Below are 14,278 nucleotides of genomic sequence, written 5' to 3'. Positions count from 1 at the left end.
TTTATAAAAACATCAAAATGTTAGGATAACCAGTTAAATATAATGCCAAATCAATTTTTGTATTTTCAAAATATAGAAGGAGAAAAAAATAAACCTCAAAATATGTGAATGTGTAACATGTATGGTACTAAAATCTACCAAAAAAGAGAAATAATTAATCAATTTTTTCTAAAATATTAATTAAAAAAAAAAACTAATTCATGAATTCTTGCTAAAGATTTTTTGGTATTAATTACCTTTTTATAACACATATTTAGTTGAGTAATTTATCATTAAATTCATTGTCTTTTCTTGTATGAAAATATGATTAAGATTTTTTCTTTTATTTTAGTTTTTAAATAATTTTGAAATAGATAAATTAATGAAAATACAAAACTTTAAAACGAAGAAATGCAATAAAGTGTGGATATTTTATTTGAAAATGCTTTGGAAAATTTGTCTTTGGAAAATTTGTTATGTCACGTATAGTACTTGATATGAGATATATTTCTTTTTAATATAATAATCTAAAAATTACAAGCGATTAACTTCAAAGTAATGTTAAAAACAAATTCAAAAATTTCAAATAAACACTATATATTGCAAAGGTTATGGAGACTTATCTTTGATATTATTTATACTCAAGTCATAAAAAATGATACCACAACCAATAATCTCTCTTCCTCCTTTCTCTCTTCATAATCTCTCACTAGTCTCTTAAGGTTTAAGTAAACATTTGTTGGATTTCTACATAGCATATATCTTAGTAAGGATTGATATGTTTCATTAAATGTATGGATGTTAGGTACACCAACCGCAATAGCTCAGAGAAGAATGCAATGATATGCCGCCAATTGTGCAAGCAGGAAAGCTCTAAGGGAAAAAAATGCCATTGTATCAGTTCATCAACTCATCCTGCAAAACTTGACAAAGAAAAGATGGTGGAACATTTCAATGCTCAAACGCTCTTCCATTAGTGCCTCCCAGAGTCAGGCAACAAGCAGGAGGGGTACAACCGCAACAGAACCAGTCAATTCTTTGGGTCTTCGAGCAGCTGTCCAACTGGCGTCAGTATTCTGCAGGCTGCATTGGATGCAGGTAAGTGTGTACTTCCACTCTCTCACTTTCTGTCTTTCCCTGCTGGATTTTCTGGGATATTATATCGAAGAATATAGGAGATATTATATCGAAGAATAAGGAAAGGAATAGGCTTGGAAACAAGGAAGATTCCATATCGAGAGATTCTTGGAGATCCTAAGGTTAGGGTTCTGGAGAATTGGTATAAATATTCTAGAGCAGAGGGTGAGCCGCTTTGAGCACTCTGGGATATTTTTCGATACTTAGTAAAAACTTCAAAGCCGTGCAAAAGCTTGAAGGTGAGTGTGTAGTTCTCTTTGTCTTCACGGGTTAGTGATAATAAACAGAGAAGAGAATTAGAGCTTAGTTATTCTTAGTCGGGGTTGATCTTTTGGGTAGAATAGATCAAGTAAAGACCGAGATAATACTTGTAACAGAAGTTTATTATCAATAAGAATAAGTTTTTTAAGCAGTTCTCTGTGTTGTGTGGTATCTATACCTTTTAGATACTTGGTTTTGGTTTTCATGAATGTGACTCATGCTAATATCTGATCATTGTTTTTTATTATTATTACATGACCAGATTTAAAGCAACAAGGAGAGCCTCTGATCTAGAAAAAGAGATAAAAAACAAAAACCGAGTCCGGCGAAGCTTCTTTTCTTGATATATGTAGCCTATAACAGCTGATGTGATTTAAGCTACAAACGAAAATTGCATCATGTGTGGAATGGATGGTTATGTATATCAAAACCGTTTGAAAAGGAATCACAAAGTAATTAACAAGTGATTTACAAAAAGAAAAATGCGTAACACAATGGATAGATAAGCAAATACGTAACAGAATCATCAGCATTCAAAGACAGAAAGACCGTCGATAAGATGCTAGCTTCCAAAGCTGACTCCAAAGTCAGATTTAAATTTTTGTTTTCTCATAATCTCTGCTGTTAATCTATCTCCTATATAACACATGATGCACTAGTTGTAACAACGTTATTTACTTTTTGAATATAATTTAATATTATTTTCAACAAAAAAAAAAGTTACATTTGTTTAGAAAAACAAAACCGAAGAACGAAGCACCAAGATAACATTTCCTTACATTTCAAGACTAGTTTTATTATTTTCTTTGCTTTTACATTGCTGGATTTGAACCAAACTTGGAACATAACTGACAAAATATGGACTACATGGCCAATTTGTAGATTCCACAGGGACTTCTGCATAATACGCATTGTACGCTCCAATAATGTTTACCATGTTCTCATTACCCCTTACAGTCGATATGACAATTTTCTTTTCCTCATCGATCAGAAAACTATTGCAAAACGGTAAAGAATGACACATACTAAGGATTTTAAACTCCACAGAAAAGTACCTCTTCCAGGACATGGCGGTTTCACTATCAATTCTATTGGTCATCCAAATATCCATCTTTGATGAACAAAAGTTCTGATGTGATACTGAGAGTTTTTCTTCTCTAACAACCGATAGAACCATCGTATCACAATTCTTATTTGAGGGAAGACACAAACGTTTAAATCTCTCCATTGTAAAATCAAAACCGAGTAAGAAATTTGTTTCTTCATCTAAAGCAAGCCAATAAGTATTTCCTTTGAAAGACACACCATTCTCTGATTCTATGAGAAAGTAGTTGAGAGAGACTTTATCAATAAGAACCCTCCATGAATCAGTGGTAAACTCATAGATATTATACCTTAGGCCAATATGGTTTGGTGTCAAATAAGATGTCCAAAACCTCAAGATTTTGTAGCTACGGCATGATTTGTTATTTTTGTATCCTAGAGAAAACCTAGAATATGGCTTGTAATCATTTTCAAAGTTGATCCACCTGGTTTCCCCCAAACACGGATTCCAAACTAAGAGTCTATGATCCTTGGTGGTGCATAACAACAAACCATCGCAGTGAAAAACTTTGGCTATATAGACTTGTTCTGAATTATAATGTGAATCCTTTAGGCTAAGTACACTCTTAAACTCTATAGACGAACCAGAAAAGTTGAGATTGATGCTCATTGGACAAACCGTATAATCCTTCCATAAGAGAACATGAGACTGCTTTGGAGCTTTACAAAAGTGCTTCTCTGTGAATCTTCGGTTTTTGAATAAAGAGTTCCATTGTTTGCAAGTAAACCGTAATCGTTTCAGAGATGTGGCTGGGACCCTAGAGAGTATGTCTTCCACCAAATCCGGTGGAAGATCAGACATTGTTTCTCTTGTGAAAGAAGAAAGCGACTCGGAGGCTTGTAGTATAGATATTGGGGTTTTGAGTTTTTCACCCTTCAACCAATCTTTGTCTTTTATACAAACAAAAAATTAGGGTGTTGATTAATTAATATTAAATAGACTTGTATATAAAATTATAAATGTTACCATAAATTATTTTCATCACCATAAATATTCTAAACTTGTTAGATAGATAACATATTATTTTTCTTTTAAGAAACAAAATTAAAAGAAATCTTAAAAATTTATTGCATAAGTTTTATATCAAAGATGACAGATGTAAATGTACTATATAATGACTTAAATTTACGGTATTTAATGATCCCATAGGATTTTTACATCCCAAATTAAATGAGGCAAATTTAATAATTAGTTTTTAACATATTCACATAAAAATTGTTGCATTAAATAATAAATGTACATCAATTACAAAATTGTGTATTAATTCGTTTTTTTTTTAATTTAATATTAAATTATATTTAAAGAAAAACTAACATTTTTACAACTAGTAGTGCATCAAATGTTTGATTAACTTTGAAGCTAAAATTTTAAAGAATTTCGAGAACTATAAAATACTCAACTTCGCATCATTGTTGAGAAGATGAAAATTTTCTTGACAAGGATACGCAGATAAAAGTATTATTGCATAGACGCAGTTTCACAAATGTCTATGAATCTTCTTTTCATAATAGAAGTGGAGAACCAACAATGGTGATAGCCTATAAAAAGGCACCTGGTGATGTGTTACAAACAACCATATACTAGGCTTGTCAAGCCAGTGGAGCAGACTGCAATAAGATTAAAGCCTAACCAACCTTAGCTTGTTTCAAGGCCAGCAGGCCAACACTATCAAGGACCATGCCTTCGTTGTCTTCAATAATTATTACCAGCGTTATAAGCACAATGGAGGTTCTAGTTACTTTAATGGCGCATCACCGATTTTTTAAAAACATTTATCTATTTATGACTAAGAGGTTCCGAGCTAAGCACATACATTCTCACAAGCTGGGAACCAAAACATTTTATTTGGTCTGCACATTCATCCTCTTAGGCGGGAACCAAACCATTTTAATTTATATGGTTCTCTCCCGAGTGCCACTCAAAAATGATCATGGATTGCGACCCTAGTATGCAATTCTGGCTAAATCCTTTGGTTTTAGGAGGCTTAAAGTTCTGCTTCCAATATTGTTGTGTTTCAAAGTTGGTGGTGCAATAAATTTCACCTACATATCTTGTTTTACTCATTTGTTATTTTTGGTGCACATGCAATAAAGATTAGATGTTTCACTTTTCTCTTCTTCTCCAGCTAATGAAACAGATATTATATTCAAATGTAGAACTTCAATAAGATATATGGTATTAAAATTACATCAATTTGGTAATTGACATTATCCATTCTGAAACAAAATAAGCTATATATGATAAGCTTGACCACATTCCATATAACATAACTCATATATATTTGAATCAAATTCATAGTCAACAAAATTTGGCAGTTGATATGACTTACACCTAAATATAAGATCTTACATAATTCATTCTTTATTTTGTTGGTCAGAGTATAATCCATTCTAAACACAGAATACTAACACTATAAAATACTCGAGTTATAACCATCTTTAAGCTCTCAAACAGTTCAACTTGCCTCTTGTAAAAGATGAAAACTTTTTGTTTAGGGATAGCAATTGCTCTACTTTTCATAACAGTAACGTTTTCAGGTACAATATTATTGTAACATACACATAATCTCAAAGATCTCTATAACATGGGGTATCTTATTTTTGTAGCGAAAGCGGAGTTCGGACAATGGTGTGTAGCCGATGGACAGATACCAGATAATGTGATACAAGCAGCCGTAGACTGGGCTTGTCAAACAGGTGGAGCAGACTGCAGTACGATTCAGCCTAACCAGCCTTGCTTCTTGCCCAACACTGTCAAGGACCATGCCTCTGTTGTCTTCAATAACTATTACCAGCGTTATAAGCGCAACGGCGGTTCCTGTAACTTCAACAGCACTGCATTTATCACACAAACCGACCCTAGTAAGCAACTTTATCTAAACCCTTTTTGTTACAGTTATTTAAGCTCTTTGATCAATCAAAATCTTGAACCATCTGTTTCTGATTATCTCATGATTTGATAGGTCACGATTCGTGCCATTTTGAGTATGTGCCATTTTGAGTATGTCCAATGATTCAAAGGAAAGACCAAGATGAAATGAAAGATGATGAATTATACTACCGGTGAACAATATAAACAAATCTTTGTTGGAACTTGGAAGTTCTTGTAATGTAGAATTTTGATAAATTGTATGGTAATAAGATTACATTAATATGGTCGTCATTTACATAATCCCTTTAGCAACAAACTGAACAAGTAAAGGAAGATGCTTAATGGTTGTCGACACAGAATTGTTATTAAGCAATCTCTTAGGTAAACAAAAAAAAACAGTGAGTTCATATGTAGGATAAGCTTGACCACAAACTTGACAATATAGATGGTTATGAGATTGTTTAGAAAAGTAAAGTTGCCCATGCAGCAATGAACGCAAAGCCTCCGAATGGTGCCAATGTCGAAAACTTTCTGTCCTCCCGCAGCGCTACCATATAACACCTGCAACAACATTTCAACACACATGAAACTTCTCACATACTCATACCCGGAAATAGACTATTGAACACAAAACTAAAGTTATCTACTAAGCATCTAAAATATAGTTACTTCTCCAAAGAGCATACCTTCACATATCAAAGGAAGTACAAAGGGGACAAATACCATTCATTAACTCAAATACAAAGACCTATGCTATTAAATAAGTGATACAATGGTTTCCAAATGCTTCAGAGTTGGACACATGTCGAAATCGATAAAATCTCCCTAGCCACGAAGAATTGTGGCAAGTATTGCTACTGCTAGAGATTAGATATGAATTCTAGAAAGTCCAAATCATATCTAAATAGCTCAAATATCCATGAATGCACTACTATAACCTCAATGACAAGACATCCAACAAACATCTAGCACAAAAGCTCTACCATACACATCTCAAACTGAAGAATCTGAGAAACAAAAAGATAACAACTTACGTGCCGGAAAAGGCTACAATTCCAGCAGTCAACAAGCCACCAAACTAAGCAAGAAAAAGATATGTCAGCTCCATCAACTCTCAAAGGACAAAGATTAGAGAAACAGAGTACAAGAAGAGAAAGCTAACAATGTTGGGATATTTGGTGCTAGGAGCAGAAACAAGAGCAGCAGTGTGAACCAAATGGTAAAGTGAAGCCGTTTGCCACACCTGAACAACAACAAAAAAACCTAAACTTTCTCACAGAAATCCAACAAAGTATCGAATTTTCCAACAATTTTCAAGAATCTAAACCTGTTTGTAAGAAGGGTTCTCTGGTTTAAAGACATGAGCACCATAAGTTCCCAAACCAAGAGCAGCCATACCTAAACCAATTCTATCCGAATCAGTACCTTTCCTCACAAGATCAAAATCAAAAGATCATTACTTTATCTTAAATCTCACCGGAAATAGCGGCGACTTTGTGCCACATCCGAGGATCCATCGATCGTCGTCCTCTGATGTCTCTTAGATTGCTTCTTACACTATTTCCCATTTGACCAGAGACTTTAAGCGAGATGTGTCAAGTCGGTGATCGGGTCTTATTCGGTTTAAGCCTAAAACGACGTCGTATGTGATGTGTTATTTTCTTCACTACAGCAACTAAAAAGATTCTTCCTTTTGCTTCAGCTGCGAGCTTTGGTTGGATCTCTCACTTGCAAAACCAAATCCCTTATCGACTTCCACCGAAAGATCACTTCTTAACCTACACAAGGTTTGTTTTTCTCATAAAAATCAAACCTTTATTCTCTTTTCTTGATGATTTTGATGCTCTGCTTCTTCTTATCCACAAAACATGAAAACATTTCTTCTTTGATAAGTTTGATGTTGGTTTGTTGTAAATGATTGCTCTTTCTAGCAAGCTTTACTCTAAAGTGTGAAGAGAAATTGTCAAATTAGTTTGTTTAGGATTGGAACTCTTGTATGCCTTGTTTATTGATGAAGTAGTTCATGGCTGACGTAGATTCATAGAGTCATGAGTTGATTTCAATGATACTAGAGTTCTTGTTAGAGTTTTGATCTCCATGGATATTATTGTTCAATATTGATATCTAATTCAGTCTCTGATTAATGACTTTGTCTATGAATTCTACAGGTGTTTGTTATGAAGATCAGATAAATAAAAGGTCATTTGAGGATAATGGTTGATGTTCAAAGATTCTTACTTGCTTATTTGTGATGGACAATGTAAGAGGTTCAATAATGTTGCAGCCACTGCCAGAGATAGCTGAGAGTATCGATGATGCTATCTGCCATGAACTCTCCATGTGGCCTGATGATGCTAAAGATTTGTTATTGATAGTGGAGGCAATATCAAGGGGAGACTTGAAGTTGGTACTTGTTGCTTGTGCAAAAGCTGTTTCTGAGAATAATCTTCTAATGGCACGATGGTGTATGGGTGAGTTGCGCGGTATGGTTTCGATTTCTGGTGAGCCAATCCAGAGATTGGGAGCTTATATGTTAGAAGGGCTTGTTGCTAGGCTTGCTGCTTCTGGTAGTTCGATATATAAGTCTCTCCAGTCCAGAGAACCAGAGAGTTATGAATTTTTATCTTATGTGTATGTTCTGCATGAGGTTTGTCCATATTTCAAGTTTGGATACATGTCAGCGAATGGTGCGATTGCAGAAGCAATGAAGGATGAAGAGAGGATTCACATTATTGACTTCCAAATTGGACAAGGGAGCCAGTGGATAGCACTTATCCAGGCTTTTGCAGCTAGGCCTGGTGGGGCTCCAAATATTCGAATTACCGGAGTTGGTGATGGATCTGTCTTGGTTACAGTCAAGAAGAGACTAGAGAAACTTGCAAAGAAGTTTGATGTTCCATTCAGGTTCAATGCGGTTTCAAGGCCAAGTTGTGAAGTTGAAGTGGAAAATCTTGATGTCCGAGATGGCGAAGCCCTTGGAGTGAACTTTGCTTACATGCTGCATCATTTGCCAGATGAGAGTGTAAGCATGGAAAACCACAGGGACCGGTTGCTGAGGATGGTGAAGAGTCTATCACCTAAAGTAGTCACTCTTGTGGAACAAGAATGCAACACGAACACTTCCCCTTTCCTTCCTAGGTTCCTTGAGACATTAAGTTATTACACGGCAATGTTCGAATCTATCGATGTTATGCTTCCGAGAAATCACAAGGAAAGGATCAATATCGAGCAGCACTGCATGGCAAGGGATGTCGTCAACATCATAGCTTGTGAAGGAGCCGAGAGGATCGAAAGACACGAGCTTCTCGGGAAATGGAAGTCAAGGTTTTCCATGGCGGGTTTTGAGCCATACCCCTTGAGCTCAATCATTTCAGCCACCATTAGAGCCCTCTTGAGAGATTACAGCAACGGGTATGCGATTGAAGAAAGAGATGGTGCTCTGTACCTTGGTTGGATGGACCGAATCTTGGTCTCATCTTGTGCATGGAAGTGAAAGAATAAACGTCTCCAAGAATGTAATGCAAAAGACAGAACTGGAAGTAATAGATAGTTTTGTCTCATAACCATTAATAAGGTTGAATCAAATCATATACATCCCCATGCTACAACTATTACACAGGCTCCATCAACAAAGAAGGGCTCTTGTTGTGTTACCTTCTCTTCCTGTAACTCTTATTTGAACCAAATGGAAGTGGTTACATAAAGGTATTAAAGCATACTATTCCATTAAACACTAATCTAAATCTGGTCCCGCCTGAACAACAACTGTACAGTCTATAACCATATCGCCTGTACTAATCTATGTTAAAACAGCCATATAAATTACCACTCGGTACAACACTGAATGCTTAGCTTTGGGCAGGCTCTGTCTTGGGTTTTTGTTCCTCGCTCTCCAGGGTTCCTACTGCCTTCTCTTGACAAACAGTGGTTTTATCATCTGACTTTGCTTCCGGCTTGGCGTGATTGGCTGCGTGATCTTTGTTTGCATCTGATCTCTCTTTTATTTCCTCCTTCAGCTTCTCATCCAAAACTGGACCTTGATCAAGACTTTTCTCAAAGCCATTAGTCTTCGTTTTCTTTCTTAAGTGATCTTCGACATGCTGGTCTTTTGTAATGGATTGAAGAGTTGAGCTCTGTGGAGTCTTGTTGGCATCTCCTTCTTTATCATCAACTTCCGAGTCCAGCATGTTATTATGAGTAACAACTCTTCCTGGAGGCATATCGTGGTCGTGTTTTCCCTCGTAAGTTGTTATAAGCAACTTTGTGTCATGAGATGACCTCTCTACGTGTTTCTTGACGGGGCATCCAGGGCTTGAACATCTATAGTAGCTCCTAATACATAAAACATCAAATGGAGAAAGAACGTGAGCAGCGAAGAATGAAACCAAAAGTTTGACATTATATTTCAAACATGTAAGCAGTCACTACCTTGGATATGGGCTGCCTTTTACTGATTTCTGACCATATTTACGCCATCGGTACCCATCATTCACAATATCAAACAGAGTCTGAGTGTGAACCACAATGCGTGAATCATTGGTTGACCTCTCCACTGGACTCAGCTCAATGTTCCCTCCTTTCTTCCTGATTTAGTGACATCAACATAAGAAGAAAAAACAAGGAACACCAATGGTGAAGTCTTCCTCCAGAACCATGAAAAACAAACCGACATATCAATCATCAATACCTTCGCTTTGCGGTAGGACTATTATAATCCTTGTGAGTGTTGTCCCCCGTTATCCTACTTGATTGTGAAATATCAGTTTTCACATCATCAGCTGGTGGAATAACTGAAACATGTAATCCTCCATGGATCTTTGGTGGTTCGGTTTGACGAAGTGTCTGAACACTGGATCCAGATGTTTTCTCTACAAACATGATATCATAAGAAACAATGCACAGCTTATAAATTAGAGAAACTATATCTATTCTTTGTTCACCTTTACTAACAGCTGTGAAGACATCACTTCGCTTATCCTGATTGATAGGAACAGCACCAGCAAGAGGCTTTGGGTGATCATGTTCCCCAAAGTAAACGGTATCCACGACTTGTCCACCCGCAGACCGTTCCAACTGTTTTTTCGCTTTGCAGTTAGGGTGAGTGCACCTGTAATAGCTCCTTACAAACTCATTTCCTTTCACAAGTTTCTGTCCATATTTCCGCCAGTTGTATCCGTCTTCCATAACCTTCTCACGAATAAAAGGACTATTCCCTTCCGAACCAGACTGCAAAGATAATGCACCGCTACTTTCAGAAACCTTCGGTGCTTTCTCGGATACCGGGGAAGCAACATCTACTTCCGACTGCGAAGCTACCGTATGTGGAACAAGTTTTTCAAGCTCCTTACAGTCAGTAGATTCCAAACTTTCAACAACGGTTTCAGTTCTAGTTACAGCCACTGGTATGACCTCCGCTTTATCAGTAGTGGCAACAACATCATCCACTGCTTTAGTCTCATTTGAATGGTCTAACTCCATATCACTAGCCAGAACTTTTCCCACCTCAGCCATAAATACTAACAAACTCAAGTAAACTCAAAACCGGAGAGACTCGAGCTTAACCCCAAATATATCTAATTCCCAAAGCCTGAAGGAGAAATCAAAACAAACAAAAACCAAATCATTACAGTGAATTCACACTAAATTCCACAGAAACAACAATTAGGAATAAAATGTTGCAGAATAACCACTAAAAGTCTCCACTTTTGGGAAATTTCTATATCAATTACAATCTTAGTAAAGACTCAAAATTGATTAGTCCTATGCTTCACCAACGATCTTTAGACTCAAGTACTTTACTTTGAAACAAACAAAACCCCAAAATTAAAGCATTTGCTAAAATCTTATAACCAAATTACATAAAAAGTCGGCAAATTTGTTCCATTTACTACGGAGTTAAGAGACGACCCAGTAACAAGATTCGCATAAAGATTCAACATTTAATACTAAATTAAAGAATTTAATACAACTTCAAAAACAAAATAAAATAAAGAATTTACCTAGCACAGACATCGAGAAGATCATCATCCGACCAAATAAGATAATCCCAAAAAACCGAAGCTGCTTATGTTCTTGTAAGAATCTCGTAGATCGAAATCGAACAATCTCAAATTGGGTTTAAGAGAGAGAGAAAAGAGAAGAAGAACAAAAGGTCATGTCGAAGAATCAGATGGTTGGACTTAGAAATGACTATGGAGAAAGAAGAAGAAGAAGAAAGTGGGGAAGAGAGGTTTTGTTTCAGTGTTACGCGGTGTATTGAAAGATATGTAGACGTCGTTGATCTAACGGTTAGATGATACGTTTCTCATGACATATATTCTCCACCCACAAAACGCAAGCCGACAAAAGCAGAAGCAGTGGGACCCAGAGAACCCAGTGCATAATAATCTCGTGTGTCTCATTAGTATTGTTGTTTCTTGGTTACAAAGTGTGAGTAATATCAAACTTTGGGGATCGATTTTGCAAATACATGTAAATTACTTAACTACGAGGAAGAAAACAAAAGTATTGATTCTTACACAAGTGGATGTATATCTTTTTTTAGGACTACTTTTGTTTAAGAACTTGAGTACGTTTGTAAGAAAATGTTTAATGAAAAGGAGAATTGTCAAGGTCAATTTGTTGAACAACCACTGATCATCTAGACACTTTCGACTTTAGGTAATAATTTTTTAAAAATTCGATTTTTTTTTTTTTTTTGTTTTTTTGTTTTTCCTTACAAAAGAACAAATGGAAAATTGTAGTGATTAATACTACATTTTTAACGAAATTAGATGAGTAGAAAAACAGAGATATTAAAAGAAGATTTTTCTGAAAAAAAAATCCACAAAATCATCTATTTTTGCAATTTTACAATTTATATCTAAAAACTATAAAATAATTATATAAAGTTAAAAATAGTACGCAATATAACTTTTTTGCTATTGTAAAATTTTTAAATTTTGATAAATAATATATCAAATCGTAGCTTTCGAGATGAAGAGTTCAACTATATCTTTAAAATTTTCAAAAACAAGTATATGTGACCATAAAAACGTTTACAATATATGTAAAGTTTCATAAATAGGTTATATTGCATATTATTTATGAATTTATATGATTATTTTGCATTTATTGGACGTTGAAGGTAAATTTGAAAAAAAATAGGTGATTTTGAACGGGTTTTTTTTGCACAAAATTCCTAAAAGAAAATAACATATTTGTTAGATAACTTATGCTCCCTTTGTCCCACAAAGATAAATTTTCTAGAAAAAATATTTGTCCCACAAAGATAGAAGTTTTATATTTTCAATGCAAATTTTAAAACTATTTACCTGTTTTACCTTTATTAAATAATTAGCTAAATATTTATTATTATTTTTAAAGTTTATTAAGAGGTTAAAATTGTCATTATACAATATTTTTTAAAGAATGTGAAATTTTTTAAAAATATTATCTTAGTAGGACGGAGGGAGTAGAAAATTTTCCAAAATAGAAAAAACTTCATAAATTTTTTGTTTCTTTGAAAAGTCCATCTGTTAATAAAATATCAAAAATAACTAAGGAATAAAGATAAATTATGTTTGTAAAGTGACAATCTTAAAAACGATATTTAAAACTTGAAGTATTATTTGTAAGGTTGGCCGAATTTTGGGGGTTTTGGGTTCTCGATTCTAATTTGGGTGTGCTGGGTCTTTATTCAATGTCTTTCGATGAAGGGTTAGTGTATGAGAGTGACCCAGATGATCTCGAGTACGAATATCTGGGGAGTGATGTCGAGAGTGAAAATGTTGGTGGTGAAAACAGAAGTTCGGGGGACGATGATAGTGTGGTTAAGAATGAGGGAGACGACAAGGGAGATTACGACGATTCCGATGAAAGAGATGACAGAGGTGGTGATAGAGACTTACGTTTCGATTAATTAAAGAAATGAGAAAACGACGTCGTCTTTTTCTCGGGTCATGGGTGATTATTCGGGGTAATCGCAATCGCGGTACAGTAAACACGAATTTATGGTTAACTCCGGTTTAATCACTGGTTCAATTGGAGGCGTAGTATTTCACATGAATCCAAAAGTATATGTATGTATTTTGAGAATTTATTTGTTTATGGTGATATTTCAAAGGATCAAAAGTTTAGAGGAGAATGTTGAGAATGTTGAGATTGTTAATAGTATAGGGTGGAAAATTCGGCCAATCCATTATTTGTATAATTAAAAAAGTGTGTAGTTTTTTTACAAATAAAAACATTAGGAATAATTTTTCAGAAATTCATTTACTTTAATAGAGAAATGACTTTCCTACCCTTTTTGGAAATAAAGATGCTCAGACATCGTTATCTTCGACTTGATAACTTATAAGGTAAAGATAAAAACTGCCTAGATGTGGTGTTGAGTAGGAAACGATTAATCACCGTCTCTTTGAATGTTCATCGGCGCTTACAACTTGGGTTCTATCGTCATTCTCATTGTCGCCTTCTTCCTTCCCTAGTCATTCACTCTTCTCTAACTTCGCTTTTTTTTTGGAGAGCAAAGGTGATGATGAATGCAGAGGAAGATAGTTTTATTTCTCATAGATACCTAAGATTCAGAATAGATTTATTTACGAGAATACTCGGGAGAATCATCATAAAACACTAGAGCATGCCACTCAAGAGGTGACTGCATTGCATGTGGTAAATAGGAAAGATGACGCCCTTTACGTAAACCTGGAGCCACCCCATCACACTACAAACTTTGAACTACCCAACCGGAATGCCAAATTGATGGCTCATGGCGTCTAACCGACCCCTTTAGTGAACATGGGTAGATTGTCATGGATGGAGAGACACCTCTCTTTATAGGATTAAGAAGCTCCCGTCCGGGGTTATCCCCTCTTCAAGCCGAATTGGTTACCTTGCTTTGGACCATGGAGTGTCTCATCACGTCTTCGAAGATAAATTTTAGCT

General features: G+C 35.3%; 6 protein-coding genes across 9 annotated transcripts; 3 read left to right on the top strand and 3 right to left on the bottom strand.

Annotated features, from left to right (window-relative positions):
• Positions 1 to 2,152: 2,152 nt before the first annotated feature.
• AT2G04920 (F-box and associated interaction domains-containing protein) lies at positions 2,153 to 3,283 on the bottom strand (the record flags this gene model as incomplete). Its single annotated transcript, NM_126524.1, has 1 exon — positions 2,153 to 3,283. The coding sequence occupies one exon, from the start codon at positions 3,281 to 3,283 to the stop codon at positions 2,153 to 2,155; it is 1,131 nt and encodes a 376-aa protein (NP_565318.1).
• Positions 3,284 to 5,066: 1,783 nt separating this feature from the next.
• AT2G04910 (Carbohydrate-binding X8 domain superfamily protein) lies at positions 5,067 to 5,482 on the top strand (the record flags this gene model as incomplete). Of its 2 annotated transcripts, NM_001161022.1 has the most annotated exons (2): positions 5,067 to 5,343; positions 5,445 to 5,482. In NM_001161022.1, the coding sequence occupies 2 exons, from the start codon at positions 5,067 to 5,069 to the stop codon at positions 5,480 to 5,482; spliced, it is 315 nt and encodes a 104-aa protein (NP_001154494.1). The 2 variants fall into 2 exon arrangements, with proteins under 2 accessions (NP_001154494.1, NP_178568.1); NM_126523.1 differs by lacking the exon at positions 5,445 to 5,482 and having other exon boundaries at positions 5,067 to 5,441.
• AT2G04900 (uncharacterized protein) lies at positions 5,445 to 6,940 on the bottom strand (the record flags this gene model as incomplete). Of its 2 annotated transcripts, NM_126522.3 has the most annotated exons (5): positions 5,445 to 5,914; positions 6,388 to 6,431; positions 6,516 to 6,596; positions 6,681 to 6,751; positions 6,831 to 6,940. In NM_126522.3, the coding sequence occupies 5 exons, from the start codon at positions 6,919 to 6,921 to the stop codon at positions 5,815 to 5,817; spliced, it is 387 nt and encodes a 128-aa protein (NP_565317.1). In that variant the 3' UTR covers positions 5,445 to 5,814. The 2 variants fall into 2 exon arrangements, with proteins under 2 accessions (NP_565317.1, NP_001318199.1); NM_001335268.1 differs by lacking the exon at positions 5,445 to 5,914 and having other exon boundaries at positions 6,089 to 6,431; positions 6,831 to 6,921.
• Positions 6,817 to 9,060, top strand: SCL21 (SCARECROW-like 21). Its single transcript, NM_126521.3, has 2 exons — positions 6,817 to 7,140; positions 7,522 to 9,060. The coding sequence occupies exon 2, from the start codon at positions 7,605 to 7,607 to the stop codon at positions 8,844 to 8,846; it is 1,242 nt and encodes a 413-aa protein (NP_178566.1). The 5' UTR covers positions 6,817 to 7,140; positions 7,522 to 7,604; the 3' UTR covers positions 8,847 to 9,060.
• On the bottom strand, positions 8,895 to 11,588 carry ZAP1 (zinc-dependent activator protein-1). 2 transcript variants are annotated; one of them, NM_179605.3, is made up of 5 exons: positions 11,353 to 11,588; positions 10,294 to 10,940; positions 10,041 to 10,221; positions 9,782 to 9,937; positions 8,895 to 9,685 (listed from the first exon to the last, which is right to left on the bottom strand). In NM_179605.3, exons 2-5 carry the CDS (start codon positions 10,862 to 10,864, stop codon positions 9,202 to 9,204), a joined length of 1,392 nt encoding a protein of 463 aa, NP_849936.1. In that variant the 5' UTR covers positions 10,865 to 10,940; positions 11,353 to 11,588; the 3' UTR covers positions 8,895 to 9,201. The 2 variants fall into 2 exon arrangements, with proteins under 2 accessions (NP_849936.1, NP_178565.1); NM_126520.4 differs by having other exon boundaries at positions 10,041 to 10,940; positions 11,353 to 11,533.
• Positions 11,589 to 13,034: 1,446 nt separating this feature from the next.
• AT2G04870 (uncharacterized protein) lies at positions 13,035 to 13,253 on the top strand (the record flags this gene model as incomplete). The annotated part of the gene is made up of 1 exon (NM_126519.1): positions 13,035 to 13,253. The coding sequence occupies one exon, from the start codon at positions 13,035 to 13,037 to the stop codon at positions 13,251 to 13,253; it is 219 nt and encodes a 72-aa protein (NP_178564.1).
• Between the last annotated feature and the right edge of the window lie 1,025 nt (positions 13,254 to 14,278).

The sequence above is a fragment of the Arabidopsis thaliana genome, chromosome 2, assembly GCF_000001735.4.
Source record: "Arabidopsis thaliana chromosome 2, partial sequence".
NCBI lineage: Eukaryota > Viridiplantae > Streptophyta > Magnoliopsida > Brassicales > Brassicaceae > Arabidopsis > Arabidopsis thaliana.
This window is presented reverse-complemented; position numbering and strand designations above follow the sequence as displayed.

Excerpts from the sequence above, each read along its gene's own strand:
- ZAP1 (NM_126520.4), bottom strand. The coding sequence starts at position 10,864 with ATGGCTGAGGTGGGAAAAGTTCTGGCTAGTGATATGGAGTTAGACCAT. Across the intron at positions 9,938-10,040 it reads AGTCCTACCGCAAAGCGAAG|GAAGAAAGGAGGGAACATTG; the intron begins GTATTGATGATT and ends TCACTAAATCAG. Across the intron at positions 9,686-9,781 it reads AAAGGCAGCCCATATCCAAG|GAGCTACTATAGATGTTCAA; the intron begins GTAGTGACTGCT and ends TTTATGTATTAG.
- SCL21 (NM_126521.3), top strand. The coding sequence starts at position 7,605 with ATGGACAATGTAAGAGGTTCAATAATGTTGCAGCCACTGCCAGAGATA.